This window comes from Rhinatrema bivittatum, chromosome 14 (assembly GCF_901001135.1).
Source record: "Rhinatrema bivittatum chromosome 14, aRhiBiv1.1, whole genome shotgun sequence".
Taxonomy (NCBI): Eukaryota; Metazoa; Chordata; class Amphibia; order Gymnophiona; family Rhinatrematidae; genus Rhinatrema; species Rhinatrema bivittatum.
The window spans coordinates 7,582,275-7,607,438 of record NC_042628.1 but is presented as its reverse complement, the minus strand read 5'-3'; the positions used below and the strand labels follow the sequence as shown (position 1 = coordinate 7,607,438).

The 25,164-nt window shown below is 48.1% G+C and overlaps 1 protein-coding gene across 4 annotated transcripts in view; it reads left to right on the top strand.

Moving 5' to 3' along the window:
- The window catches only part of MPRIP (myosin phosphatase Rho interacting protein), a 68,775-nt gene that overhangs the window by 39,433 nt on the left and 4,178 nt on the right, over positions 1-25,164 (top strand). For 2 of the 4 annotated variants that reach the window (XM_029577434.1, XM_029577438.1), the window contains exons 11-18: positions 2,512-6,294; positions 14,817-14,964; positions 15,963-16,068; positions 17,089-17,248; positions 17,802-17,915; positions 18,483-18,569; positions 19,203-19,365; positions 19,734-19,819. In XM_029577434.1, coding sequence (XP_029433294.1) covers positions 2,512-6,294; positions 14,817-14,964; positions 15,963-16,068; positions 17,089-17,248; positions 17,802-17,915; positions 18,483-18,569; positions 19,203-19,365; positions 19,734-19,819 — 4,647 coding nt within the window. Of the gene's footprint in view, positions 1-2,511; positions 6,295-14,816; positions 14,965-15,962; positions 16,069-17,088; positions 17,249-17,801; positions 17,916-18,482; positions 18,570-19,202; positions 19,366-19,733; positions 19,820-21,520; positions 21,587-25,164 lie in introns of all 4 variants that reach the window. The other 2 variants (XM_029577436.1, XM_029577435.1) reach the window with 2 other exon arrangements.

Sequence of the window (25,164 nt, the reverse complement as noted above, 5' to 3'; positions counted from 1 at the left end):
AGGTATATAAAGGTCACCTATGATTTCAGTAGATCGGATCACCTCGTTGTACTGTAGAGTGGTCCAAAGAAGGGAAATAAGTCTTCTAAACCTACAGCTGTGCGGTGGCTGAAGGAAGCGATCGTTAACTTACATTTCTAGACACAACACAACCAAATGGGGAATTGTATTAGTGTAATGTGTTCTGGTGTCTGGTAGCACTCATGAACGTAATAACCATATTTTGGTTAAAATAGTTGTGGTAAAGTCTACCATTTTTAATTTCAAAGTGCAAAATGTGATGTATCAAAATTTTTTAAGAGTATTTTTCTATTTTATTGTAATCTCTAGTCTTTGACTTGTTACTTTTTAAAAAAAAAAATTCTCGTCAACATTGCTCTCCTTACCGATCAACCCAACTCACTTATATGAATATTTGTGAAAGTCTCTGTACTTATCTTAAGATGCAGTAGAAAACTCTCTCTCATAGTATATGATGAAGTTTAATGTGAGTCGGGGCCATCTGCCCGACATCGGCCGTGTTTCGATGTTATCAATGGTGCTGAGAGAGAATGTTGAATCTATTTGAAGCTCTCCTAAGTCCCTGAAGCAGACAGTTTTTGTTGAAACACGGCCGATGTCGGGCAGATGGCCCCGACTCACGTTAAACTTCATTCAGCAAGAAGAAAGTGAATGCCCTTGAGTGGCCCAGTCAAAGCCCAGACCTGAATCCAACAGAAAATCTGTGACGAGAACTGAAGACTGCAGCCCCCAGCCAGCGTGAAAGGGCTCGAGTTCTTCTGCCATGAAGAATGGACACAAACTGCGCCATCTCACTGTGCAAAGTTGGTAAACCCATACCCGAACCAATTCATGGCGGTTATTGCTGGAAAGGGGCTTTCACAGAGTATTGAGGCAAGGGGTGGGAAGACTTATGCAATCAAGGCTTTGTTTTTTTACTCTTAATTATTTTTGGAGTATTTCTATAATTGCTCTTTCATGATAAAAAGTGTAGCTCCCATGTTGATGGATTTTTGATTTGCATTTTTTAGACAGTAGAATGTAAAAAATGTACAAAGGTGTGGAGATTTACAAGGCACTGTGTACATAAGAAAGTTACTATTCCATGGCCAAGCCTACAAAACTGGATTAAAATCATTAACAAAAGCCAGCAGGTAGATGAGAAGCAGGCCACCTGATTTTTTGATCAAGAACGTTGCCATTTTTTTTCCATCCTTCACGTCCAAAAAAAAACCAAACAAAACTTCCTTTCACTGATGCATTTAAGTGCCAGCTTGGCATCTCCCTTTGCCCCTGGCTGAGTTTGTATCTTTCAAGAGCTTGTGAAAGAGAACATGTATTTCTCAGGCCTGCTTATCCATGAAAGTTCAGAGCATTTGCACATTTCTTCATGCCGAGATGGTCCCGAGTGCACACAGGAATGCACACAGGAACTCTCCAGAAACCTTTCACTGAAGCAGCGTGTTTTCCCCACTGTCCTAACATGACTTTCTCACGTTTCTTGCTCCGTTTCGCACAGAAGGGGGTGTTTAAAACCCCTTTTGCTAACAAAATTTAAAAAAAAAGTGATTTTTGTTTTGCATTTAAACAATTCTTTTTAGTCTTGAGTCTCTGAATTAGTTTTTTGTTTGTTTTTTTTAACTAATCTTTGTGAGCAGTCTTGCATGCCATGGTAATGTAGCATGCAGTTTAACACAGCATAGAACTGAGTGTCACATCTATGGGCTTCACTTGCCGGCACATCCAGTACATCAGGGCAGGTCAAATTCCTGAACTTTCAAGCTCTTCATTTCTCACCTTTTTATTTTTATTTCAAAGCCTCTCCGCCTCGCTACTCCTTTGCATGGTCTTTTGTTTGTGAGTTTTCCTCTGCATGTCTTGGCTCCTTTTATTTTGGATTCACCCAAGGATTTTATCCCTTTCATCCATCCTTATTATTTCATCAAATGTCTCTACGGGTAGGCAGAGTGTATGCATCTTTTGTATTTAAGCTGCTGCATAAACGTCACCAAAATGGCATCATGGTGGCCCTGATCTCTTCTTGTGTTGTCCAGGAAGTGATATAATTTGCTGTCAATGTCACTTCCTGTTTTTTTTTTTGTCTAGAACTGTGCACATTTTGTTGTACCCAAAGGGAGAGAGCAGCACCTTTCCTTCCTCTTACCCCACCAGTTGTCTCCTTTGATCTTTGGACTCCCACCCCCACTACTTTTTTTTTCAGTTTGCTTTATGTTTAGTTTTGTTTGGAATGTTTCTTTTAGAATTTATGTTACAGCTCTGTTCTGATGTAATTTTCCATGTCCGGTTTTTGATTTTATCAAAAATGAAAAAAAAAAAAAATCCCTTATTGTAAGTTAAATGCGATGGACAAATCTCTCCGAACTTGGAGCCTATAGCTAGAAACCAAAACAACCAAGAAGCTTTGCTATGGTCCAACCTGACCAGAGGTGTGACACTCAGATTTGGGATCCAAGAGTGTTACTAACATAGTGTTTAATCAATTTTTTTAAGACTGAGGTGGCTACCTCCCCATCAGGTGCCTGGCAGAGGCTCCATCAAGTCAACGAAGCCCTCCAAAGTGAACTTGAAGCCCAATGTCAGCGTCAAGAGTTGGCCAGTCAGCAGATGCAAGCCCTGAAACGGAGTTATGCGGAAGCCAAGGATATCATCAGACATCATGAAGCTGAAACCCAGAGCCTGCAGGCCAGGCTAGGCAGTGCTGCAGCAGACCTGTCCATCAAGGAGCAGACCTTGGTGAAACTGAAAAGTGATTTAAAGATAGAGAGAGAAAAAGCCAGAGAACAGCTGGAAGAATGGCAGCACAGTGAAAAGGCAATAAGCTCCCAGCTAAAAACCAGTGAGCACAAGCTAAAGAGCGCAGAGGCTTTGCTTCTGGAAAAGACTCAAGAATTGAGAGACCTGGAAATGCAGCAGGCATTGCAAAGGGACTATCAGAAAGAGATGCAAAAGCTTCAGGACAGGCTAGCAGACCTCAGCAGGCTGCTCAGTGCCAGTGAGCAGGCTCAGATGCTAACAGAGGAGAGGTTGCAGAAGAACTATGACATTCTTCTGGAAAGTGGTGAGAAGGAAAAACAAGTGTTAATCCAGAACCTGAAGGAAATGGAGGATAAGGTCAGAGAGTACGAAGAAAGGCTTCAAGCTAATGAGCAGCAGATGGAGGTTCTGCAGAAAGAGATCCTAAATGTAAAACTTGAAAGCAGTGAGATTGTCCATCAGTTGGAAGAACACCTGGAGGAGAAGGATGTCTGTAGTCGACAGCTTGCAGAACGCATCCGAGAGCTTGAGGGAGAGCGGGAGAAACTCCATTACAGATGCCAAGACTTGGAGACTCAAGTGGCAGAATCTGGCAGCGAGGTTGCCAAGCTGAGAGACAGGTTGAAAGTGGAAGAGTCAGAATATTACAACCTGGAGAACCTGTACGAGAAAGTATCAAAGGATTTCCAGAGGGTCCAGAAGTTGTTAAAAGAAAAAGAGGAGGAGCTGGTGCTCGTCAAGGAAAGGCATGAAAAAATGGTCGAGAGAAAGAACCAAGATATCAATGAGGCACTGATCAAAATGGCTGCTCTGGGCTGCAGTTTGGAGGAAACAGAAAAAAAGTTACAAGCCAAAGAAGATGTTGTAAAGATGCTGACAAACAGTAGCCCCGAGTCCTACATGGAAGAGAGAGAGGTGCTATGCACTAAACTGGAAGCTGCAGAGAACCATATTTCTGAACTGGAGCAAAATTTGCAAGCTTGTTGTGGACTTCCAGTTTGTAGCTATTCAGTTCAGGATGTTGAAGGCCTAAAGAGCAATCAGCGGCAGGTGTTTCAGCAAACCTTGCCAAGTTCAGCTGATCATAGCCATCCAACTGAATCTGCAGAGGCCCAAGTCAGAGAGATGTGTCAGAATGTCCTAATGAAGCAAGACGCAGGAAATGCGGGCAGTAAAAGACAACGAATTCGCTTCTCTAACATTCAGTGCCAGAAATATGTACACATGGATAGTTCCGAGAAGATATGGGCCAGTAGCACATCTTCAGACACCAGTCAAGACAGGTCTCTCTCTGAAGAAAGCATGTCATCAGAATCAGCTTTTCACACACTTCCTTCTGGAGTCAGTGACCCTGAGACCTATTTATCCATAATTCATTCCTTGGAAACTAAACTTTTTGTCACAGAAGAGAAGCTCAAAGATGTCACAATGAAGATAGAGACTTTAAAGGGCCATAATCAGGAGAGACTGATGGACCTTCATAACCAGTGGTCAAGAACAGAGTCGCAGCTCCGAGAACAGCTCCAGAGCAGCCTCCTCCAGGTTAATATGTTGACTTTGCAACTGGAGGAAGAGCAAAAGGAAAAGTCTGAGCTGATGAGAAACAGCTGCAGTGAGTTAGAAGACCAACAAGAAAAAAAGGCTCGCGTTCTTTCCTGCATGGTGTCCTGCAGAGAGCAGCTAAAGGCTTTGCTCGACACTGAAAAGGAAAAAGGTTTATGCTTTTTTACTTTGTCCAACATGGAAGCAACATTATCAAATGCAATCCTTTTCTTGCAGCAGGCCTCTGTGCCCTCGGGGCATTGTTGGAATGAATGCCTCGTAGCAGAACAGCCTGGAGCAGGGCCCTTGGTTGCAGAGGAGGGAACAGGCCCCCAGCAGCATCCTCGTGAGCTGTCTGCTGAAGAGAGGTTAAGATTGGTTTCCGAGAAAATAGATTTTGAAGCCTCCTTGATAAACCAAATAGCTGAGTCTTTGCAAAATGCAAGTTCTGAGGTCTCTCGACCCCTTGAAAATATCCATTGGGCAACAGAGAGGCTTTCATCAGAGCCAACAGACACAGCTGCAGCCTTTGCAGATGTTCTAGCGAAGAAGTTGCAATTAGAAAGTGACTTCTGGAATCAAGTAGAGGAACTGAGAAGGGTGTTGGGGACAGTGGAAGAAGAAAGCAAAACGGGTGACCTTAATTTAAGTTTATCTCAGTTCCTTGTTAACACGTTAGCAAATGATACGTTAATGAAAGCAGAATTAACTTTTGTAGCTCAGAGAACGAGAGAGTCGTTTCATCAAGCACTGAAAAGCATGGAGGAAGATCTCCAGATTAGCAAGGCAGGACTTCAGCAACACAGAGCCATGCTGAGAGAAGTCTTAAAGGCTCATGAGACGCCAGATTTTGACAGAGTTGTGCGTCAAGCTTCTGAGCTGCTGGAAATCCCGGGGCAAAGCACCTGGAATATGAGCCGAGCAGAACTGGTTCCGTATCCAGATGAAATCGAGAGGGAAAAGTCCCAAGTCTTACCAGAATGCAGCAGCAAAGCTATTTCCGAACAGAAACAACTTGCCCAGCAGCTAAAGGGCAAAGCCATGATTCTTAAGGAAATCTCCACTGCCTTACGGTCACTGTCCCCCAGGGACTCCACGAGAACATGCCAGAAACTCTCGGAAGCTTCTCCGAGCCTTTTTGATCGTATTTGCGTGCAAAGCTTTGGAAGCTGTTCCTCTTCATTAGTTCAAGACGCAGTCATCCAGGCTCGGCTCTGGTACGCATCCTGCAGAGTCCGGCTGGAGTATGAAAGGGAAATCACATTTTACAAAGATGGCTGGAGGAACATGGACGCCTTGTGTCAAGAGCAGGCAAGGAATCTTGCCACCATTCGTCAGGAGTATGAGGAAATGCTCCAGAAGCAGCTTTCAGCCATGCAGGGGAAGAATGCAGAGCTTGAGGCAAAGACTCACCAGCTGGACTGCATGGAGAGATGTCTGGAGGAAGCTGAGAAGCAACACCGGGAGTTAAAGAGCCACTTTGAAGAGGAGATGAGGAACGTTTTGGAGAAGTTGACCCAGGCTGAAGACACTTTACAGGTGGAAAGGATGGAGGGGGTGAGCAGACATGATGCTTTGTTGCAACATAAACATGCCCTGGAGAGACGACATACAGAGGAAATGCAGAGGCTGGAGGGAAAGTTCCAGCTCGAGACATGTGAATTGCAAATAATTCATGAGGGCCAGCTAAAGGCCTTACAGGACCATTGTACACAACGCATCCAAGAGTTACAGGACATGCTTCACAATCAGAGGGAGGGGGCAGCCCACAGTGCTGTCCGTGGAGCAGCAGATGAGCAGGACAGCGGACGGAAGTCTCTAGAGAGTGAACAGCATTCCATGAGCATTCTAAGAGAGCGGGTTCAGGAGCTGGAAGCCCAGATGGACCTCATGAGAGATGAACTGGAGCTGAAGCATCTGGAAGGCAGTGCCTCTGCACTGAAGGAAAAATACCAGAAGGACTTTGAAAATCTGAAGGTTGTGAAACAAATTTCTATTAGAAAACCCTTCCTTCCAATGTGCCCTTTTGCATTGTCCCTTGTTTGGGGTTAACGGTTTATGACAAATGAATGGTACGGTGGGATTGGTCTGGCAGTTTTGCTTTTGATATGTGTCATTAATAGGAGGGAAATACTTCATAGGGAGGAACTGTGTTTAACTGGCCAAAGCTCCATATTTAGCTTTAGTCCCATCCTTAGTGATGATCACAACACAGAAGGGGAGCTCTGCACATCTGGCCTTTGTCACCTCTCAGTATTACCCCCTAAGAGCATGTAGTGCAATGCAGTAGTGCTGCACCCCCACAGGGGAGCATTTCAGTTCAGCTGACCTCTCAGCTGATTATGTTGGAATGCTGCTTTAGTGCAAAAGTTGTATCATTCTGATTTATTAAAATTCCCCCCCCCCCCCAATTACCCACGAAGTGCCATTCCTGATAGGGGTTAAAAATCAAACACATCCATTGCCGATATCCTGTAAAACCTGACTGACAGTGGGGTCACCAGAAGAGCTTCCTTTAAGCTGCACCGGGGATTGCGGATGCCCGTCTAAGCTGCTGGATGCGCTCCAGCTGTTTTATCAGTTTGCACTGTGTGGGGCCTCATAGCCTTGCGGGAGATGCTGTCGCCACCACTGCCCCCCCCCCCCGCAGTTCAAACCGCAAGATGGCGGCAGCATGCCCAACAGTCATTCCCTCGCACAGCTTAGCCAGGAACACTGGTCACCCGGATGGTCTGAGAAGCCTTGTCTTGATCCCCTGTCCCATGCGACTCGGGATGCTAGACTGCAGTTGTCGCAAGCGTTCGTCTGGCAGATGTCACTGCTGGATGACGCGGTATGCTGTAGGTGTTATATGAGCACAAGCTATATAAAGCCCTTGTCTCGTATACCTGCTTGGTCTATTATGCACTCCGGTACTGAAATGGAGAAATTACTTACCTGATGATTTCGTTTTCCTTAGTGTAGGCAGATGGACTCAGGATCAATGGGTTTATGCTCCTCTGCCAGCAGATGGAGACAGTCAGGTTTCAAAGCTGACGTTACCCTAGATACAACCTGCAGTGACCTCAGCCCTTCAGTATTCTTTTCAAAAGCTACTATGAACATACTATTGAAAAACTTGATAAAAAATTTGATTAAAAATAGATAACCGTAACTGTACTCAACTAAACAAACACTGAACCCCAGTAAGATTATAGATCCCCTGATATAGGGACTGGATGATAGCTTACTCGTAATCTCTTAGAATTGATATCCACTCCACAGGCAAATCCTTGGCACCATTTTTGGGCAGCCGGGGGTGGGATGCTGAGTCCATTTGCCTACACTAAGTAAAACAAAATTATCAGGTAAGTAATTTCTCCATTTCCTAGTGTGTGGGCAGATGGACTCAGGTCCAATGGGATGTACAAAAGTTACTCCAGTCAGGGCAGGAGCCTGCCCGCGGTCCGGTTAATACTGCCTTTGCAAAGGCTGGATCTTGTTGGGCCTGAATGTCCAGATGATAGAACCTGGAGAAGGTGTGGAGGAGGACCATGTCGCTGCTCAGCAGATATTGACAGGGGACAGCAGTCGAGCTTCTGCCCATGAGACTTCCTGAGTGGAATGAGCTTTAACCTGAGAAGGTAATGGCTTTCCTGCCTCCACGCAGGCTCCCATGAACACCTCCTTAATCCAGCGAGCTATGGTAGCCTGCGAAGCTGGTTTGCCCTGCTTCCTTCCACAATGACGGACAAATAGGCAGTCTGTCTTTCGGACTGGTTCTGAAACTTCCAGATACCGCACCAAAAGTCTTCTGACATTCAAATGATGGAGGAGGCAGTATTCTTCCGTGTCCCTGTGCTTATCTAGAGAAGGCAATGAAATGGACTGATTCAAATGAAACTCTGAGACTACCTTGGGCAATAAGGATGGAACGGTACGAAGCTGTAACACTCCTGGAGTCATCCGGAGGAACGGTTCCCAACACGACAAGGCCTGTAGTTCAGAGATGTAACATGTCGAACGTATAGCCACTAGGAACTCTGTTTTCAAGGTTAATAAACGAAAGAAAAGACCATGCAGTGGCCGAAAGGAGGGCCCTGCCAAAAATTCCAGTACTAGATTAAGATTCCACAAGGGAACCGGCCACCTTGGGAGTGGCCAAAGGTGCGTCATCCCTTTCAGAAAACAGGCCATGTCCGGATGAGCCGACAGGGAGGTTCCGTTCACCTCGCCCCTGAAACAGGAGAGAGACGCTACCTGCACCTTCAAGGAGTTAAGGGCCAAACCTTTATTCAGCCGTCCTGCAAAAATTCCAGAATAAGTGGGATTTTGACCACCTGAGGGGGGGAGACACCACGTTCCTCGCACCAGGCCTCAAATACTCTTCAGACCCACACATACGCTAGGGATGTAGAGAACTTCTGAGCACGGAGTAAGGTGGCAATTATCGCCACAGAATATCCTCACTTCATCAGGCGAGCCCTCTGAAGGGTCAGACCGTAAGAATAGAGTCAGATTCTCATGAAGGACCAGTCCCTGCTGAAGCAGGTCCCTGTGTGGTGGGAGGCACAGGGGGGTTTCCACCAGGAGTCTCCATATGTTCACAAACCACGGATGCCTGAGCCAATCTGGAGCTATAAGTAGAACTAATTCCCTGTGGTGCTAGATTCTGCGGGTGATCCTGCCCATCAGGGGCCATGGAGGGAAGGCGTATAGCAACTCCTCTTACGGCCAGGTCTGAACAAGAATGTCGATCCCCAGGGAGGCTTTGGCTGACAGCACCCACTCTCCTGGATCCAGACTCTCCTTACTTAGAAAGTCTGCTCTGACGACACATTTTCCTGCGATGTGTGAGGCTGAGACAGTCTGTAGATGTAGTTCTGCCCAATCCATAAGGAGGTCTACCTCCTGAGACACCTGCTGGCTCTTGGTTCCTCCCTGGTGGTTGATGTAGGCTACCGTCATTGCGTTGTCAGACATTATGCAGACCACTTGACCCTGGAGTCAGTGGCTAAATTGCAAGCATGCCAGCCTCACTGCCTGGGCTTCCAGGCAATTGATGTTCCAGAGGGCCTCTTCCTCCATCCAACGTCCCTGGACTGTGAGTTGCTGACAGTAAGCCCTCCCCCCAGCCCCGGAGATTTCCTTCTGTTGTAAGAACCAGCCAGATCGGGGAGGGCAGGGATACCCCTCTGGTTAGATGAGCCTCCTGCAACCACCACTTGAGGTGAGAGCAAACTCCCATCGGTAAATGGGGCCAAATTGAATAGTCTAGAGACTGTGGGTTCCAAGGTGTGACGGCAGTGAACGTTGAAGTGGGCGCATGTGTGCTCTCACCCATGGCACTACTTCCAAAGTTTCCGCCATCAAACCGAGAACTTGGAAATAGCTCCACACCATCGGGTGTATTGTGTTCATCAACTGACGCACCTGGGACATCAACTTCTGAATCTGTTTGGTCGGGAGGAAGACCTTGCCCTGCCTGGTGTCGAACCAGACTTTGATACTCCAATGACTGGGAAGACTTGAGACTGATCTTGTCCAGGTTTACTACCCAACCGAATTCCTAAAGCAATGAGGTCACCCTCTTGATCACCCAGAGTCTTTCTTCCATGGACTTGACCTGGATCAACCAGTCGTCCAGGATTCCTTCTCTTCTCAATGCTGCCACCACGACCACCATAATCTTAGAAAATGTTCTTGGGGCGGTGGCTAGGCCAGAGGGCAATGCCAGAACTGATAATGGCGACCCGGTACGGCAAAGCTTTGGTGTTCTTGATTGATTGGAATATGTAGGTAGGCCTCTGATAGATCTAGGGAGGTTAGGAATTCTCCCAGTTGTATGGCCATTATCAAGGAGAGTAAAGTTTCCATATGAAAATGACTCACTCAGGTGACTGACACACTCGAGATCCAGGATGGGGCGAAAGGAACCTTCCTTCTTGGGTACATTGAAAGATGGAATAACATCCCATATTTTCCTGGGGCATAGGTACTGGGATTACAGACCTCATCCTGAGGAGCCTTAAAAGAATAATCTCCACTGCTTGCTTTTTGTGCTGGGAGTTGCAAGGAGACGACATGAATACGTCCCGAGGAGTGCTGTGAAATTCCAGTGCATATCCTTCTCATATGACCTCCAGTACCCACTTCTCCAAAGTGATTTCGACCCACCTTTGTAAAAGACAGTTAACCCCCTATCTCCTTGTTCCAAAGATGGGTCATCAAAATTTCATTTGGAGGTTCAGGATGATCCTGAACCCAAACCTGCCTCTCTTGGGCTGTCGACCTTGAAAGGACTGAGTTCTTCCAAAGGTCCGAGACCTCTGAAATGTTTTCTGTAGGGACAGAAATGTTGAAAGCCCCTGGACCGGCCCCTCATAGGCGAGGAGCGCTGCAACTGCTTCCTCTTATCTTCCAGTAGCTGGGGGTCTGGAGATTCGTCCCATTTACTAGCCAGTTTTTCCAATTCATTTCCGAATAGGAGTGATCCAGTGATCCTTTAAAGGACATCTTTGTAAGGTTGACCTTGGAGGTTGATGGCTGACCAGTTCTGCAGCCATAGCTGTCTTCTGGCCGCTACCACTGAGGACACTCCTCTGGCTGAAGTGTGGACTAAATCCGAGCCCACATCTGCTAAAAAGGCAGCGGCGGGTTCCATAGCTGCTCTGGAGTTAACCCCCAAGTCATCCACCACCTGAGAGAGAAGTAGGCATGAATGCACTACCAGGGCACAACTAGAAGCAATGTGTAAGGTCATTGCTACTGCGTCAAAGGCTTGTTTAAGGATAGACTCCAACCGTCTGTCGTGTGCATCCTTTAAGGCTGCTTCTCCCTCCACTGGGATAGTTATTCGCTAGAGACAGCACAGATCAGTGCATCCACTTTAGGGAAATGCAGATGTTCTCTCACTGCTGATCACAGCCCCCTTTAAAACTTGCTTCTGGGGCATTCCATTCCAGGTCAATCAACTCCTGGATGACTTTCAGTACTGGGAAGTAACAAGAGGCTTTGTGCAAGGAAATAAGAATGGGATTCTTCTTTGGTTCCGTCATAGAGTCCACAGCTTTTTCAGGGTTTGGGAAAACAGGGCCGGCAATTCATCTCTATGAAAGAACCATAATATGGTTTGATACGGTTCTAATCCCGGGGGAATTTCCCCTTCTTCCAAGGAATCTTGCTCTTAGTCTGTGCCATCAGGGTCCTCACTAGGGGAATAACCTTGGTCAGGCAGGGCATACCTCAAGGTCTGCCAGCAGGAATGGGAGAGGGAGAGGGGGCCGGCTGGGGTTCCATCAGGACAGGGGCAAGTGAGGAAGTAGACTGCGCTTGTACAAAGGCCTCTGTAGTCCCTGGAAAAATTCCACCCAAGAAAAACCACCGGGTCCATGCCTAGCCCGGGGGGAATTGGAGTGGGCCCAGCTGAGTTTCCCTCTCCCATGGAAGACCCCCTGCCAAGGGATTACTCAGATCTGGAGTACTTCCAGTTAAGGCTGCCAGTCCATCATCTGAATGGGATGAGCCGGGCTCAACAAAGCCAGGGGAGGCCAAATCCCCTTGCGCTCTCTCACAGTGCTGACACAAGTTGGAATCCAGGTCAGGCTGGTAAGCCATTGGCGGCGGTAACTGTACATTCGATCGACTTGTGCTTAAAAATGTATGCGCACAAATTTTGAGCGGCTGGCAAGGGCGCAGCAAGGCCCAGCTTTTCCTGTATCCTGCGCTTACTTTATGACATGCACTCGGCGCGTGCAGAGCAGATGCACTGCGCATACCGACATCTTATGGTGGGCAGTGCAAGACACACAAAGCTGTGCGCAAGATGGCGCCACCGCGGCCTACCACACAGAGCCAACCAAGTTTAAAGCGGGGCCTATCCCACCGGGGGGGGGGGCCACTCAAACCCGCTCGTAAGTCCTTATGCCCCAACAGGATCGGGAATGACATCGGTACGACGCGCCAAGCAAGGAGAGCAGAGCAAATCTTACCGAAACCCCTCTTCTCTTTAAACTTTCCTGGGCTCAGCGCTTACCGGCCGACTACAGAGACTGTCCCCGGCTGCGGGGGGAGAGGGCTTTGGCAGTCACCGCTGCGCACAGCTTCCTGCACTCCCTGCCTTTCAGCTGCCTAGACAACAAAGTCCATGCCAGGAACAGGTCTCATTATCTAGCTTACTAATGGGCTACAGCAAACATTGATGGTATAAGATGATGTTACTTTGAAGAATTGTTTTAGAAAAGGAACTGGACCAAGGCACATCTCTGAGGGATCTCTGAAATCGCCTCAACTGGGGGAGGGACCTTTAGGAATCACCGCAGGAGAGTGGGGTCAATCTTTTCTCCAATTTAAAAGTAGAATTCCTCCTTCCAAAAGGTACAGCAATCCCCATAGGGAAAGTGTGTCTGCATCTGCTAGGAGACTGAGAGATACTGGTGAAGGGCTGAGGTCACTGCAAAGGTGTATGTAGGGTGACGGCAGCTTTTGAAACCTGACTCCGTCTCCATCTGCTGGCAGGGAGCATAACCCATTGGTCCTGAGTTCATCTGGCTTATACGCTAGGAAAGCTGTAGTTTTGGGTTTTTTTCGTTTGTTTTGGAGCCTGGGTGAGGGCCTTGGTTAGAAGAGCTTCTCTTATTTGTTGATTTGCCTTATGGTTTCAGTTGATGACATCGTCTTTGTTAAATTGGCAATACTAGCCAAGACTGGTTTCAGTTTTGAAAGCATCTGCTCCGTTGTCCCTCCCAGCATCCTAAATCTAAGTAGCCCAGGGCATCGCTGGGCTCATGCAGTGTCAGCCTGCAGCTCACAGAGCTGAGGACTGGACCCGGCCGCTGTTGACGTTTCTCGTATTTTGGCCAGTCCTCCTGCATTAGCTCACTCAGCGTTGTACAGCAACAGTCACTGCATTAAATATGCAAAGCAGTGACGCTGCCTCCTTCACTGAAGGATTTGATTTTGATTTTTTTTTTTGAAACCACGTGGAGTGGCCCCTCGGACTTGAGGCTGGTCACACCAGTGGGTGTTGGGGCAGCCCATCACTGATCTCCCGACTGCTGCAAAGAGAAGAGAAGCCTTGGGGGGGGGGGGGGGGGTAGCAGTGTGCATAAGCGAGGCTCACACTGGGAAGATGGACTTTGATATCCTCTGTTCCTGGAGAGGCCTCGGCCTGGTTTTCAGTTGTAACCAGATTATGCAAAGTAAGCTGGGAGTCTGCTCAGAGGTATGCAGCGATCGCTCATGAATATATAATGTGGATATGCTAAAACCAGAGCTGGTGGGAGCTTCGAGGTCCGGAGTTTAGTAACTGTGGATCTAGGAGTTGCTTCACTGGAGAAATTTTAAGCCTGCTACATCACTTTAACGAGAAGAAGTTAATGTGTTTGAACAGTATTAATTGGGTGTGAAGGAAGTAAAATTCCCCTCTCTCTGAGATCATTTCTGGCTTAGAATAGTTAATAGTACAAGATGCTCGGCTTCCCCCTGCAGCTTCATGCCAAATTTCCCTTCAACATTTTTGTTGTGTTCGAGACCATGCTGGGATAACTGTCTGAAAAAGATTTCATCTGCTTAAAATGTGAATTTTCCATGCAGAATGATTAAAAAAAAAACCCACACCCTTACAGATCTGACTAGTTAGAAATGTAAAGTCTATGGTTCCATCCTGTGACCTTCAGAAGCCTGCAAACATTTCTCCTCAGGAGAAATACTCTGCAGGATGGAGCAGTCTGTCCCCCAAGCCTGCCCAAATATCTTTGTTTGCAATATGAATTAAAATGGCACAATCTGAATACCTCCAGATATTCACTTCTTTACCAGCTCTATCCCTTCACTACCTCTGACCACATTAACACTGAACATTAGGTGGTCTTTGAAAAGAAAATCAGTTTCTTGGCTGGGTGACATCAATTTGTAAGTTTTCCCTTCCCAGAGCATGTGCCCAGTTGGCACTGGTGTGCCCTTCATGGTGTTCAACAGCTGCAAGGGTGACATCTCTCTGAGCATCTCCCAGCTTTGCTCTTTATGGCCACCTGGGATCAAGTACATCACCTCAAGCCCTGCTAATTTGAAGCAGAGTCTGCCATGCACAGCACTACAGACTGAGCCACGGTGCTGATCCATCCATTCCTATTCTTTAATCAGAGTTGATTCCATGACAGAACCCTGACACAGGATTATGACATCACTTCCTGTTCTTAGAAGTGATTTCATTAGAGAATCCCGACTTGTAGGATTATGACATCACTTCCTAGTCTTTATTCAGGTGATTCTATTAGAGAATCCTGATATGTAGGTTCATGACATCACTTACTGTTCTTTACTCGGAGCCTACTAAATTAGAGAATCCAGAATGTAGGATCATGACATCACTTCCTGTTCTTTACTCGGAGGTAATTCCATTAGAGAGTCCTTACACAGATTTACATGGACAGGAAGTTTAGCTCTAGAGACTATATGGGGCTTTGAGAATTTTCTCTTGATATGATGCGATATTGTGAAAGTCTTTCTCCTGTCTGCAGGCAACGTGTGAGCGAGGCTTTGCAGCCATGGAGGAGACGCACCAGAAGAAGATTGAGGACCTACAGAGACAGCACCAGCGGGAACTGGAGAAGCTGCAGAATGAGAAGGAGCGACTCCTGGCTGAAGAAACGGCTGCAACTATCTCAGGTACAACCTGTCAGTCACCCGACAGCTCCCGCAATAGTATAGTACTCAAAATCATAACACACCTGCTTCAGGGCTCCAGTGATGTCTCTCTTGGTTTTATCCCTGTATTTTCTTTCCTTTTTATCCTGACAGGCTTTATGGCCACGCCTGTTTCTATCTTTACATGTCCTCCCCTGGTGTCTGCATTGGGTTCTGATGATGATCAGCACAGCAGTACCTTGATTCTCTTGGTTGGGATAAATGTTTTATAAGTTTACATCCTTTGGAAAGTTTTTTTCTTTCATTTAAAAATGTGAATGTGCATTACAGGAGAGAGTGAAACTAACGCCATAATTTATTTTGCAAAATTTACTAAAAAAAAAAATTAATAAGGACCTTTCGTTTCCACTTTTTATTTTATTTCCCCCAGGAATTTATCAGTATTTGTTATAATGAACAAAAATGGGAGAAAAATCAGTGGGGGGAAAAAAAAACTGAAAATGAAGGTCTCTGAATCTGATTAAACATAAAGGAGGGCGTTGCTGGGTTAGAAGAACTTAGTTTTCAGAAACCGTTGACCAGGTAAATCCTGCTCTCTGAAAGCTGCCTGCCCCCAGAGATCAGCAAGTCGCGTACGTTATTGTGGGGAGGAAGAGGTGGGGTTAGCAACTCCGTGCATTGCTTTGCAGGAGGGAGCACGTTTTCAAAAGGGAAGTAGCTTTCCTTGCTCGTTTCCTGGACTTAGCATTGCCTTTTGCAAATAAAATGCTCTGATCTGCTTGACAGCAGTGCAGCCCATTTTAAGGGTCCGGTCTGGGGCCTGCTGACCAGAGCCAGCTCATGCAGGAGGGGGGGGGGGGGGGGGGAATAGCGGGCAGCGTGTTCCCTCGTACCTGAACAGATGGAAGTGTACCTGGCCTGATTTCCTGTGGATGCTGGGTGGTGACCCAAGTGTCTGGGAGCACCGGGGCGGCCTGTGGCTGCTGGAAGACTCAGCTGGTGTGATCCCTTTCTTTTAGCTATTGAAGCCATGAAGAACGCTCACCGGGAAGAGCTGGAGAAGACGCAGCGCTCCCAGATCAGCAGCGTGAACGCTGATATTGAGGCTCTTCGCAGACAGTACCTGTGAGTTCAGCTTCTCTTCCCACCTCAGGTCCTGCCTCTCGCTCACTAAAGGCCCCCAGATGGCTAACTTTGAACGTGTCCTGGGTTACATGGGTGAAGCCCTTTGAGGATGGTCAGCCAGAGCGTGGGATTGTTATTGGCAGGGAGACAGTGAAGGGATCCATCCACTGCACAAGGCTGTGGTTTTTACAGAGTGCGATTCAGAGATGCACTGTAATGAATTCCCCTGGTAGCCCCAGCACTCGGGCTTTTTTCTGCTCTGTTATGCCATCCAAGGAATGGCCTGCCAACGCCTTGAGGCTTGCGAGCAGCGTCTGATGATCTGGAAATCATTAGTGACAGTGAAAAGCCTGTCCTCTAGCAGCATGAGGTCTCTCGATAAAGAAAAAAAAAAAAACTAACCGCTCACCTGTTTTCTTCAGTTTTGCTTTTTTTCAAATTTTTTTTGTACAGTTTTATAGCAAATAGAAAGTTCTCCATTGTTAACACCCATTTTAGTCTTTCTGAGCTCCTCCGGCAGGGCGTGGCATTCGGATATTCATAATCATTTCTAGATGTACACAGCACTGTACAGAGACAGTCCCCGTTCCTTGGAGCTTACAGTCTCGTCAAGACAGGACACACAGACAAATATAATTGAGTTGAAATGGTGAAACCCCCGATTGGAAAGATAGATTATAGGTGGGATTAATTGAGGAAGCTGCAGAGAAGAAGGCCCCTTAGCAGTCTGTATAAGATTAACGCCGCATGCCAAGAACGACCCCCGTGCTCTCTTGCTTTTCTTGGTCCTTATGTAAGTGAGGTATAAATTGTTGTTGTGATTATAGGGGGGTGTTCACCACCACTAGCTCTCAGTTCAGGTCTCAGAACGGGAGGCGGCTTCTCTGACAATTGGCCTCGGTTAAGCAGGGTCTTGCTTGAAGTGGATGCCTCTGTGGGGGGGGGGGAATGTGTAGCCGGTGGGCACTCTGACAGCTGGGTGACTCTCTGGGGGGGGGGGGGGGCTGCTTTCTCCTGCAGGGAGGAGCTGCAGTCGGTCCAGCGGGAGCTGGAGGTGCTCTCGGAGCAGTACTCCCAGAAGTGTTTGGAGAACGCCCACCTGGCTCAGGCCCTGGAGGCAGAGAGGCAGGCGCTGCGGCAGTGCCAGAGAGAGAACCAGGAGCTCAACGCGCACAATCAGGTGAGCAGGCCCCTCGGCACATGCTGCAGAGCAAAATATAATTCCCACACGCTCTTCCCCCCTTTCACAGCTCAAGTTTATCTTCTCTGTAATATTTCAGGCAGCGGATCATATTGAATCCTTTCCCCAAAATAGCCTGATCCAGTCCTGGTTTTAACACCTGGTGGCTATGCACTAGTAAGTGACCAGCAGGACTGGGCAGCCTGCATGCTGTGAGGTAAAACCCAGCACTGGATCATAGGACCTGGAGCCAACAGAAAGCTTTCAGTCACGGGTCCCCCTGAACAGCGTGAAACACAAGATCCTCCCTGCAGGGGCAGCAGCCTCCTCTGCACTTACAGCGACAGTGGATCCTGGAGAAATGACGTTGGCCAGCACTGCGCTGCTGGGGGTGTCTTCGTCAGCTGCCTGCGTGCACGGCCGCGCTCTTAACCTCCCCTTGATGTTTTCCCTGATGCTGGGCACAGAGGGGAAAGTCTGCTTACAGGAGATCTGTATGCGGGCTGAGCGGAAATCCTGGCTGGTGTCTGACGGCTGCTTCTTTCTTTTCCAGGAGTTAAATAATCGCCTGGCAGCAGAAATCACGCGGCTGCGGACGTTACTGATCGGGGAGGGAGAGGCTGCTGGCTCGCCTCTCACACAGGGCAAGGACATCTATGAATTGGAGGTGGGGGTCTTGTGTGTGTGTTTGCTTTCATTTCCATATACTGAAATTATTCTTGGCACTGGTAGGACAGGGCACTGTGTGTGAGCCTTGGCTGAGATGCAGTGTTGCTGGGACAGGGTGCAGCATATGCGAGAGAATGTACTGGGGCAGTTGGACAGGGTATAGTGCATGAGCCTTGGATGTGGTGCAGTTGTGAGCCTGGGGTGGGATGCAGTGTTCCAGGGACAGGATGCAGTGTGAAAGCCCTTGAGTGAGACTGTGTTTCTCGGATAGGGTGCAGTGCATGAGACGCAGTGTGTGACCCTTGAGTAAGAGGAGTTTTCCTGGGACAGTGTGCAGTGAATGAGATGCAGTATGAGATCCTTTTGTGATAGACTCTGTTCCTGGGACAAGGTGTAGTGTGTAAGATGCAGTGTTTGCAGTGCATGAGATACAGTATGAGAGCCAAGGGTGTGAGAGTGTTCCTTGGACAGGATGCAGTGTTCCTGAGACAGTGGGACCAGGTATAGTGCGTGAGCCTTGGGTGAAGTGCAGTGTTTCTCTGTTAATTGCATCCTTCGTTCTCAGGTCCTCTTGCGGGTTAAGGAATCTGAAATCCAGTATCAGAAGCAAGAGATCAGCTCTCTGAAGGATGAGTTACACACGGCACTGAGGGTAATGTTTGAGGAGCAGTGACTAGCACAGCATCCTTTGCATTCGTGTGCAGCAAATTTCTACCCAAGCCCAGAGAAATCCCTGGCACTTCCTTCTTGTAGTCCTGTGGCAAAGTCCAATCGCTCTGTCGTCCTGCAAAAGCATCCAGCCTTACGATAGCATCCAAAGTATCCTCATAAACCACTGTTGTGTTTAGCAGGTGCTGTTCCAAAGGAATGCTTTGAATGTATAATTAATGCTTGGAATTTGAAATTTCCCACACAGCGGTGGTTTTGTTGTTAAAGGAGGAATTCTGTTGACTTCCTGAGTTCGTGATTAGGCTTTGAGAGAATTTAGACCCTTTTGAAATGTATTTATTTTTTGCCATAATATGCCCAGAACCTTTTCTAGAATTTTGATATCACAAAATGCCAGGGCTCTGTGTGTCATGGAAGACGTGAACTGTACGGGGTGCTGGGAGCAAAGAAACCCAGACCCCCCCCCCCCCCCCCCCCCCAGTGACCTGCTTAATGTAATCGAGGAACTGAGAGATCTTTGTTCCCCAGCTTCAGGCCTTGCGAGGCTGCCAGGAACAGCTTCAGAAGGATTTTGTGAGTCCTAGGCGTGACTCTGGCTCTTGTGTTTCTGTCCAAGGATAAGAAGTACGCCAGCGACAAGTACAAGGATATCTACACGGAACTGAGCATCGTGAAGGCCAAAGCAGAGTGCGACATTGGCAGGTTAAAAGAGCAGCTGAAGGCAGCCACGGAGGCCCTGGGGGAGAAGTCTCCCGATAGCACCAGCATGTCCAGCTACGGTTAGTCACGCTCTTGGTGGCGCGCGCGCTGGCCCCTTGCACTGCGCGTCACACAGATAGCAACGGACACCGGCCCCTCCCCCGCTGCACAGGACTTCACGGGACCCATGCGTTACGTGTGACGCCATGCAGGTGGGCGGCAGGCACCCAGCCCCTCCCCCGCTGCACGTGACTTCACGGGACCCATGCACTACGTGTGACGCCATGCAGGTGGGCGGCAGGCACCCAGCCCCTCCCCCGCTGCACGTGACTTCACGGGACCCATGCACTACGTGTGACGCCATGCAGGTGGGCGGCAGGCACCCAGCCCCTCCCGCTGCACCTTCTTTCTGAAGCTAAAATCTGCTGTATCTCTTCCTATTCTCCAGATATCATGAAATCAAAAAGCAACCCTGATTTCTTGAAGAAAGATCGCTCCAGTGTTAGCAGACAGCTGAGGAACGTCAGGTCCAAGGTGAGTTTGAGCTTCCTTTTCCCTGTGGGCTGCATCCAGTGTAAGTATCTTGAAAAGCAAGACACGAGAGTCGGCTTGTGAAAGTGTCCAGATGTGAGAAGCATGAATGTGGTAGTTCAGCGTGAAATGCATTGGACGGGACACAGTACTTGGCAGGGGGGGGGTGCGAGTGTGCGCATTGCGGAAAGGGAGTTATTCCAGGGAGGTTCCCAGGCATTTCTGATCCTGCTGTCTGACCACTGTGCAAATTCACCTGCATCTGTTTTATGGCTTGGATTCAAGGGTGTGTTTGAATCTTTGATTCATTTAGTCAGAGTAGTAGGGGAGTAGATAACCTTTTGGGGGAGAGGACCAGGAAAATGTTCAAGCAGAAGCAATGACTGGAGTGGGTGCTCCTTGGGAAGTTGCTGTTTAGTGTCGTTTGAGCTGCCACTTACTTACAACTGTGGGCTGTGCTAGTACTAGAGAAAACTGGAGCTCAGAAGGGCCATTCGGCAGCATGGACTGCACTATGGGGGAGAGCTGCTGTCTGATGCACAGGTTTAGAGAACACTGCTACCTTGCAACAATGCTGCAAAGACACTGCAAAAAAAAGAGCCAAAAGCATATGCACTGCACCAACACTGCAGAGTAAGGAAAGGCCAAAGGTACGCGCTGCACAGACACTGCAAAGAAAAGGGCCAAAGGTGCACACTGCACAGTCACTGCAAAGAAAAGGGCCAAAGGTACGCGCTGCACAGACACTGCAAAGAAAAGGGCCAAAAGCATATGCACTGCACCAACACTGCAGAGTAAGGAAAGGCCAAAGGTACGCGCTGCAGACACTGCAAAGAAAAGGGCCAAAGGTGCGCACTGCACATTCACTGCAAAGAAAAGGGCCAAAGGTGCGCACTGCACATTCACTGCAAAGAAAAGGGCCAAAGGTGCGCACTGCACAGTCACTGCAAAGAAAAGGGCCAAAGGTGCGCACTGTAGACACTGCAGAGAAAGGAAGGGCCAAAGCGCATACAGACTTCAATGAAAGGGCCAAAGGGTGTGTCCACTGCATAGACAGGGCCAAAGGGCGTATTCACTGCAAAGAAAAAAAGGACCAAAGGGCACGCTCACTGCAGATGTTGCAAAGAAAGGGGAAACTGCAGAGGAAGGGCTAAAGGGTGCACACTCTGCACTGACACTGGAAAGAAAGTAGGGATCAAAGAGCATGCACACTGCAGAGAAAGGAAGGGCATGCGCACTGCACTGACACTGCAGAGAGAGGAAGGAATAAAGGCCACGTACACTGCACCGACAAAGAGAAAGGAAGGGCTAAAGGGCACACGCACTGCACTGACACTGCAGAGAAAGGGGTAAAAGGGTATGTGCACTGCCCTGACGAGAAAGGAAGGCCTAAAGGGCGCACGCACTGCAGAGAAAGGCAGGGCTAAAGGGCACACGCACTGCACTGACACTGCAGAGAAAGGAGGGGGGTCAAAGGGCAAACGCACTGCACAGACACTGAACAATTGTTGATGTGCTCCTGCCTTCACTCTCCAGTGTATCTTGGGCTGCACGGCTAATCTGGCGCAGGTCGCTTTTGGTTTTGGGCTGTCTGCTGCCTGCAAGTCTTTCGCAAACACTTGGGTTGTTTTTGGGGGAAGCGTTGCATTTAGGATTTATTTTCTTATTTCTTTTGTTTCTTTATTTTGCTCTTCCTTCTGACAGTCCGTTATTGAGCAGGTCTCATGGGATAACTGAATCGTACCAGAGTCTTGGTTCCCTGCCACGTAGGTAAACAAACCACAAAAGAAAACTATTGACAGTCTGAACCCCCCCCCCCCCCCCAGCACAGGGATCACCCTGTGCATGCACTGATCACATCTGCACCATGGGATTCCTTGCAAGCATCCCTACTGCAGGAATCACCCTGTGCTTGTACTGCTCACACCTGCACCTTGGGATTCCCTGCATGTATCCCTACTGTAGGGATCACTCTCTACTTGCATTGCTCACATCTGCACTGTGGCACACATTTCTACTCCAACGATCACCCTGTACTTACATCTCTCACTGCTGTATCATGGGATTCCCTGCACGCCTGTGCTTGTACTGCTCACATCTGCACCTTGGGATTCCCTGCATGTATCCCTATTGCAGGATTGCCCTGTGCTTATACTACTCACATCTGCATCATGTCATTCTCCGGACACATCCCTACTGTAGGGATTGCCCTGTGCTTGCCCTGTACACATGTGCACAGTTTGTGCGTGCACTGCTCACATCTGCACCATGATCTTCCCAGCACGCATTTCCACCCCAGGGCTCATCCTGTGCATGTACTGCTTACGTCTTCATATAAAATAGAACCATGATCTCCTTTGATACTTCCCTACATTAGACCACTCCCGGGCAGTGAGGCTTGTCACTGGGAATCAGCTCCCATTTCCTTCGGGACCAGGGATACCACTACATTGATGCCTTGAAATGGAGGCTTTCACGTTTATCTTGTGAAACATTTTTTCTGTCCCACACTCCAGCTGTTCTTAGAGTGTGCATGCTCAGTACTACTGTATGTGTCAGGCTAAACTTAGCAACAGGGACTCATCGGTCACCTGTGGACACCCCACACCCACTGTCTGATCCAGTGCTAGGTTTACCAACACCATCAAAGTGACTTCCGCCTGAGGGTGGTGATTCAACATTTACCCCCAGGGAACAATGCCGCTTTTTGAGTGTGCAATAGCAAGGAATGCTCCCGGACCCTGCTCTTAGCTTTTGGGAATTCCTTAAGCCGCTTTTTTGAATCTCCCTGGCAACAGCCATGCCAGTAACAGGACTTTTAGTGATTCCTGATTTGGTTCATACGTGTATCTGCTGCTGGAGGGAGCTGTAGCCCTGACTAAAGGACTATTTCTGCGATGGCAGGGCTGGAGGAAGTCTTGAAAACCCAGGGGCATTATGTCTGGCAGATGCAAATGAAGGATCCTGGTGTTGTAGGCGAGTTTCACTTGAGCTGGCGGAAACTGCTGGGTAAAAAGTAGCCCTCCCCCCAACAACAACAAAAATAATCCACTAAAACTTGCTAGCACCTTCCGCTAATCCTAGGCCCCAATGCTGATGTCACAGAAAGGACATCTTGCCCCAAACATCCATGAGCCTATCACACTTGCTGACTCAATGCACACTCTTTGCGTTCCTTACCACTGCCCTGTTATTATTCCAAATTGTTTAAACGGAAGAATTGTACAGTTCTTCATAGTTTACCTGTATGGATGTCCCCCTTTTTTTTTCCAAGCAATAGAGATCCCAGGCAGGCATATGGAGATGTTCCAGATGTGGCTTTTGCACACCTGCCTGTCCAATCATTCTGTCACTCTCTCTCACTCTTAAGTCTGCAGAGAGAATGAGAGCATTCACAGCTCCTGGGCAGGATGGGGGGAGGTCCCGGGCAGCGTGAAAACCAGTGATGGCTACCAGTGGGATTTAGGAGCCTTGGCGCAGGCCCCCCCTAGTCAGCGACTGAGGTAACCCAGGAGGGGTTATAAAATAGGGGGAGAATCCCCAAGTCATTACAAATTGAAGGCTCATAGTGCTGACTTTCAGCCCCAGTTTAAAAAAAAAAAAAAAAGAGCAGGAGGGAACATCCACCCCCCAAAAAGGAACAGACAACGCAGTGTCTGTACTGAGAACATCTGTTTGCTACAGCAGTCTGAATAAGTGAAGGACACAAATACAGCTAGCAATCCACTGACTCTTCAATCCAAAGATTCCTGGGCATTTCATCTGTGGATACACAAAACTGCCTGAAAGATCTGAATCCATGGCCAGCACTCCTGGTTTAGGGATGCTCTTGAACCCAAGTTTTCATTCCTCAGTGGGATGTTTAATATAGAAAAATTGGTTCTTTCCTGCTAACTTTCATTCCTGTGGTACCCCAGTTCAGTCCAGACTCCTGGGTTTTGCCTCCCTGCCAGCAGATGGAGACAGAGAGTCTCACTGACACTGTACATAACCCAGTGTGCCCCCTGCAGTCCCTCAGTATAGACCTGCACCCAAGCCAAGTTGACAGCAACAACCATAAACTTCTAAGCAATCATCCAATAAGGTGGAGGAAGGTGAAGTTGTCCAAAAAGACATTGGGAAACTCGTTTCCCGAATGTAACATAAGCGATCAGCACTGAAAACCTCCAACAACGCACACTATATACAAAGCAACACTACGAGTGGCGGACTCCCCCCTCCAGTTTTCCTTTCCCTGAACATACCCAGATCAGTCCAGATTCCTGGGATGTACCTAAACTCCCCTTAACTCGGGTGGGACCTGAAGAGTTCTGCTCGTAGTTCAGTTTCAAAGCATCCCAACATCCAAGCAATAATGCCTAGCAAGAGTGTGCATCCACTTCCCAGTAGCCACTCTGCAAATTTCATGCAGACACACGTCAGGTGTGGCTCAGCCCAGGAAGTCGCTTGAAAGTGTCGACTGCATCCCTAAATCCCCCAGCACAGGTCATCCTTTAGACATGTAAGTCGATTTGATCGCTTCCTTCAGCCACCGCGCACTTGCAGACTTAGACACCTCGCCTCCCTTCTTTGGACCACTCCACGGTACAAAGAGGTGAATCCGATCTATAGAGATCATTAGTGACCTTTAGATACCTCAATGCACACCTGCTGCATGAGGTGCAAAAGGATCCAGCTCCAGAAAATCTGGAAGTTCCATTGTCTGACTAAGATTGAACGCCGAGACTACCTTAGACAGAAAAGAAGACATCATCCAGAAAGATAGGCCCGGATCTGATCTCTGTAGGAAGGGATCTAGACCCGGCAGCACTTGGAGCTCCGAAACTCTCCTGCTACCAAGAAAACCCCTTTAAGAGTCAAGTTCTTAAATATAACCCTCTTCAGTGGATCAAACTGAGCCTCACACAATCCTCTAAGGACTAGTTTGATTGCAAGATGGACAAATGTTCCGCACCTGAGGACGCAAGTGCTTAGCTCCCTGAAGGAACCCTAGAGCATCTGTTTGTGCGGTCAGAGGATACCCTTGCACCTTATCCTGGAGATAACCCAATATCTGTACCTGGACTCTGAGTTAAAGGCCAATCCCTTGACCAGAACTTGCCTGGAAAAAGCCAAAATCTGTGCACCGTAGCCTGAACTGGCTGAGGCTGCACTCCAACAGCAAACCAGGACTCAAATACCCTCCAAATCCGCACATACGCCAAGGATGTAGACGATCACCTAACCTGCAATAAGGTGGAAATAATGGCTTCAGAATATCCCCTCTGTCTCTGTCATCTCCTCTCAGAAGGGAAGCCACGAGACAGATGTGAGCTGCCTCACAGATAGCAAGATGCTTGGACCTGTTC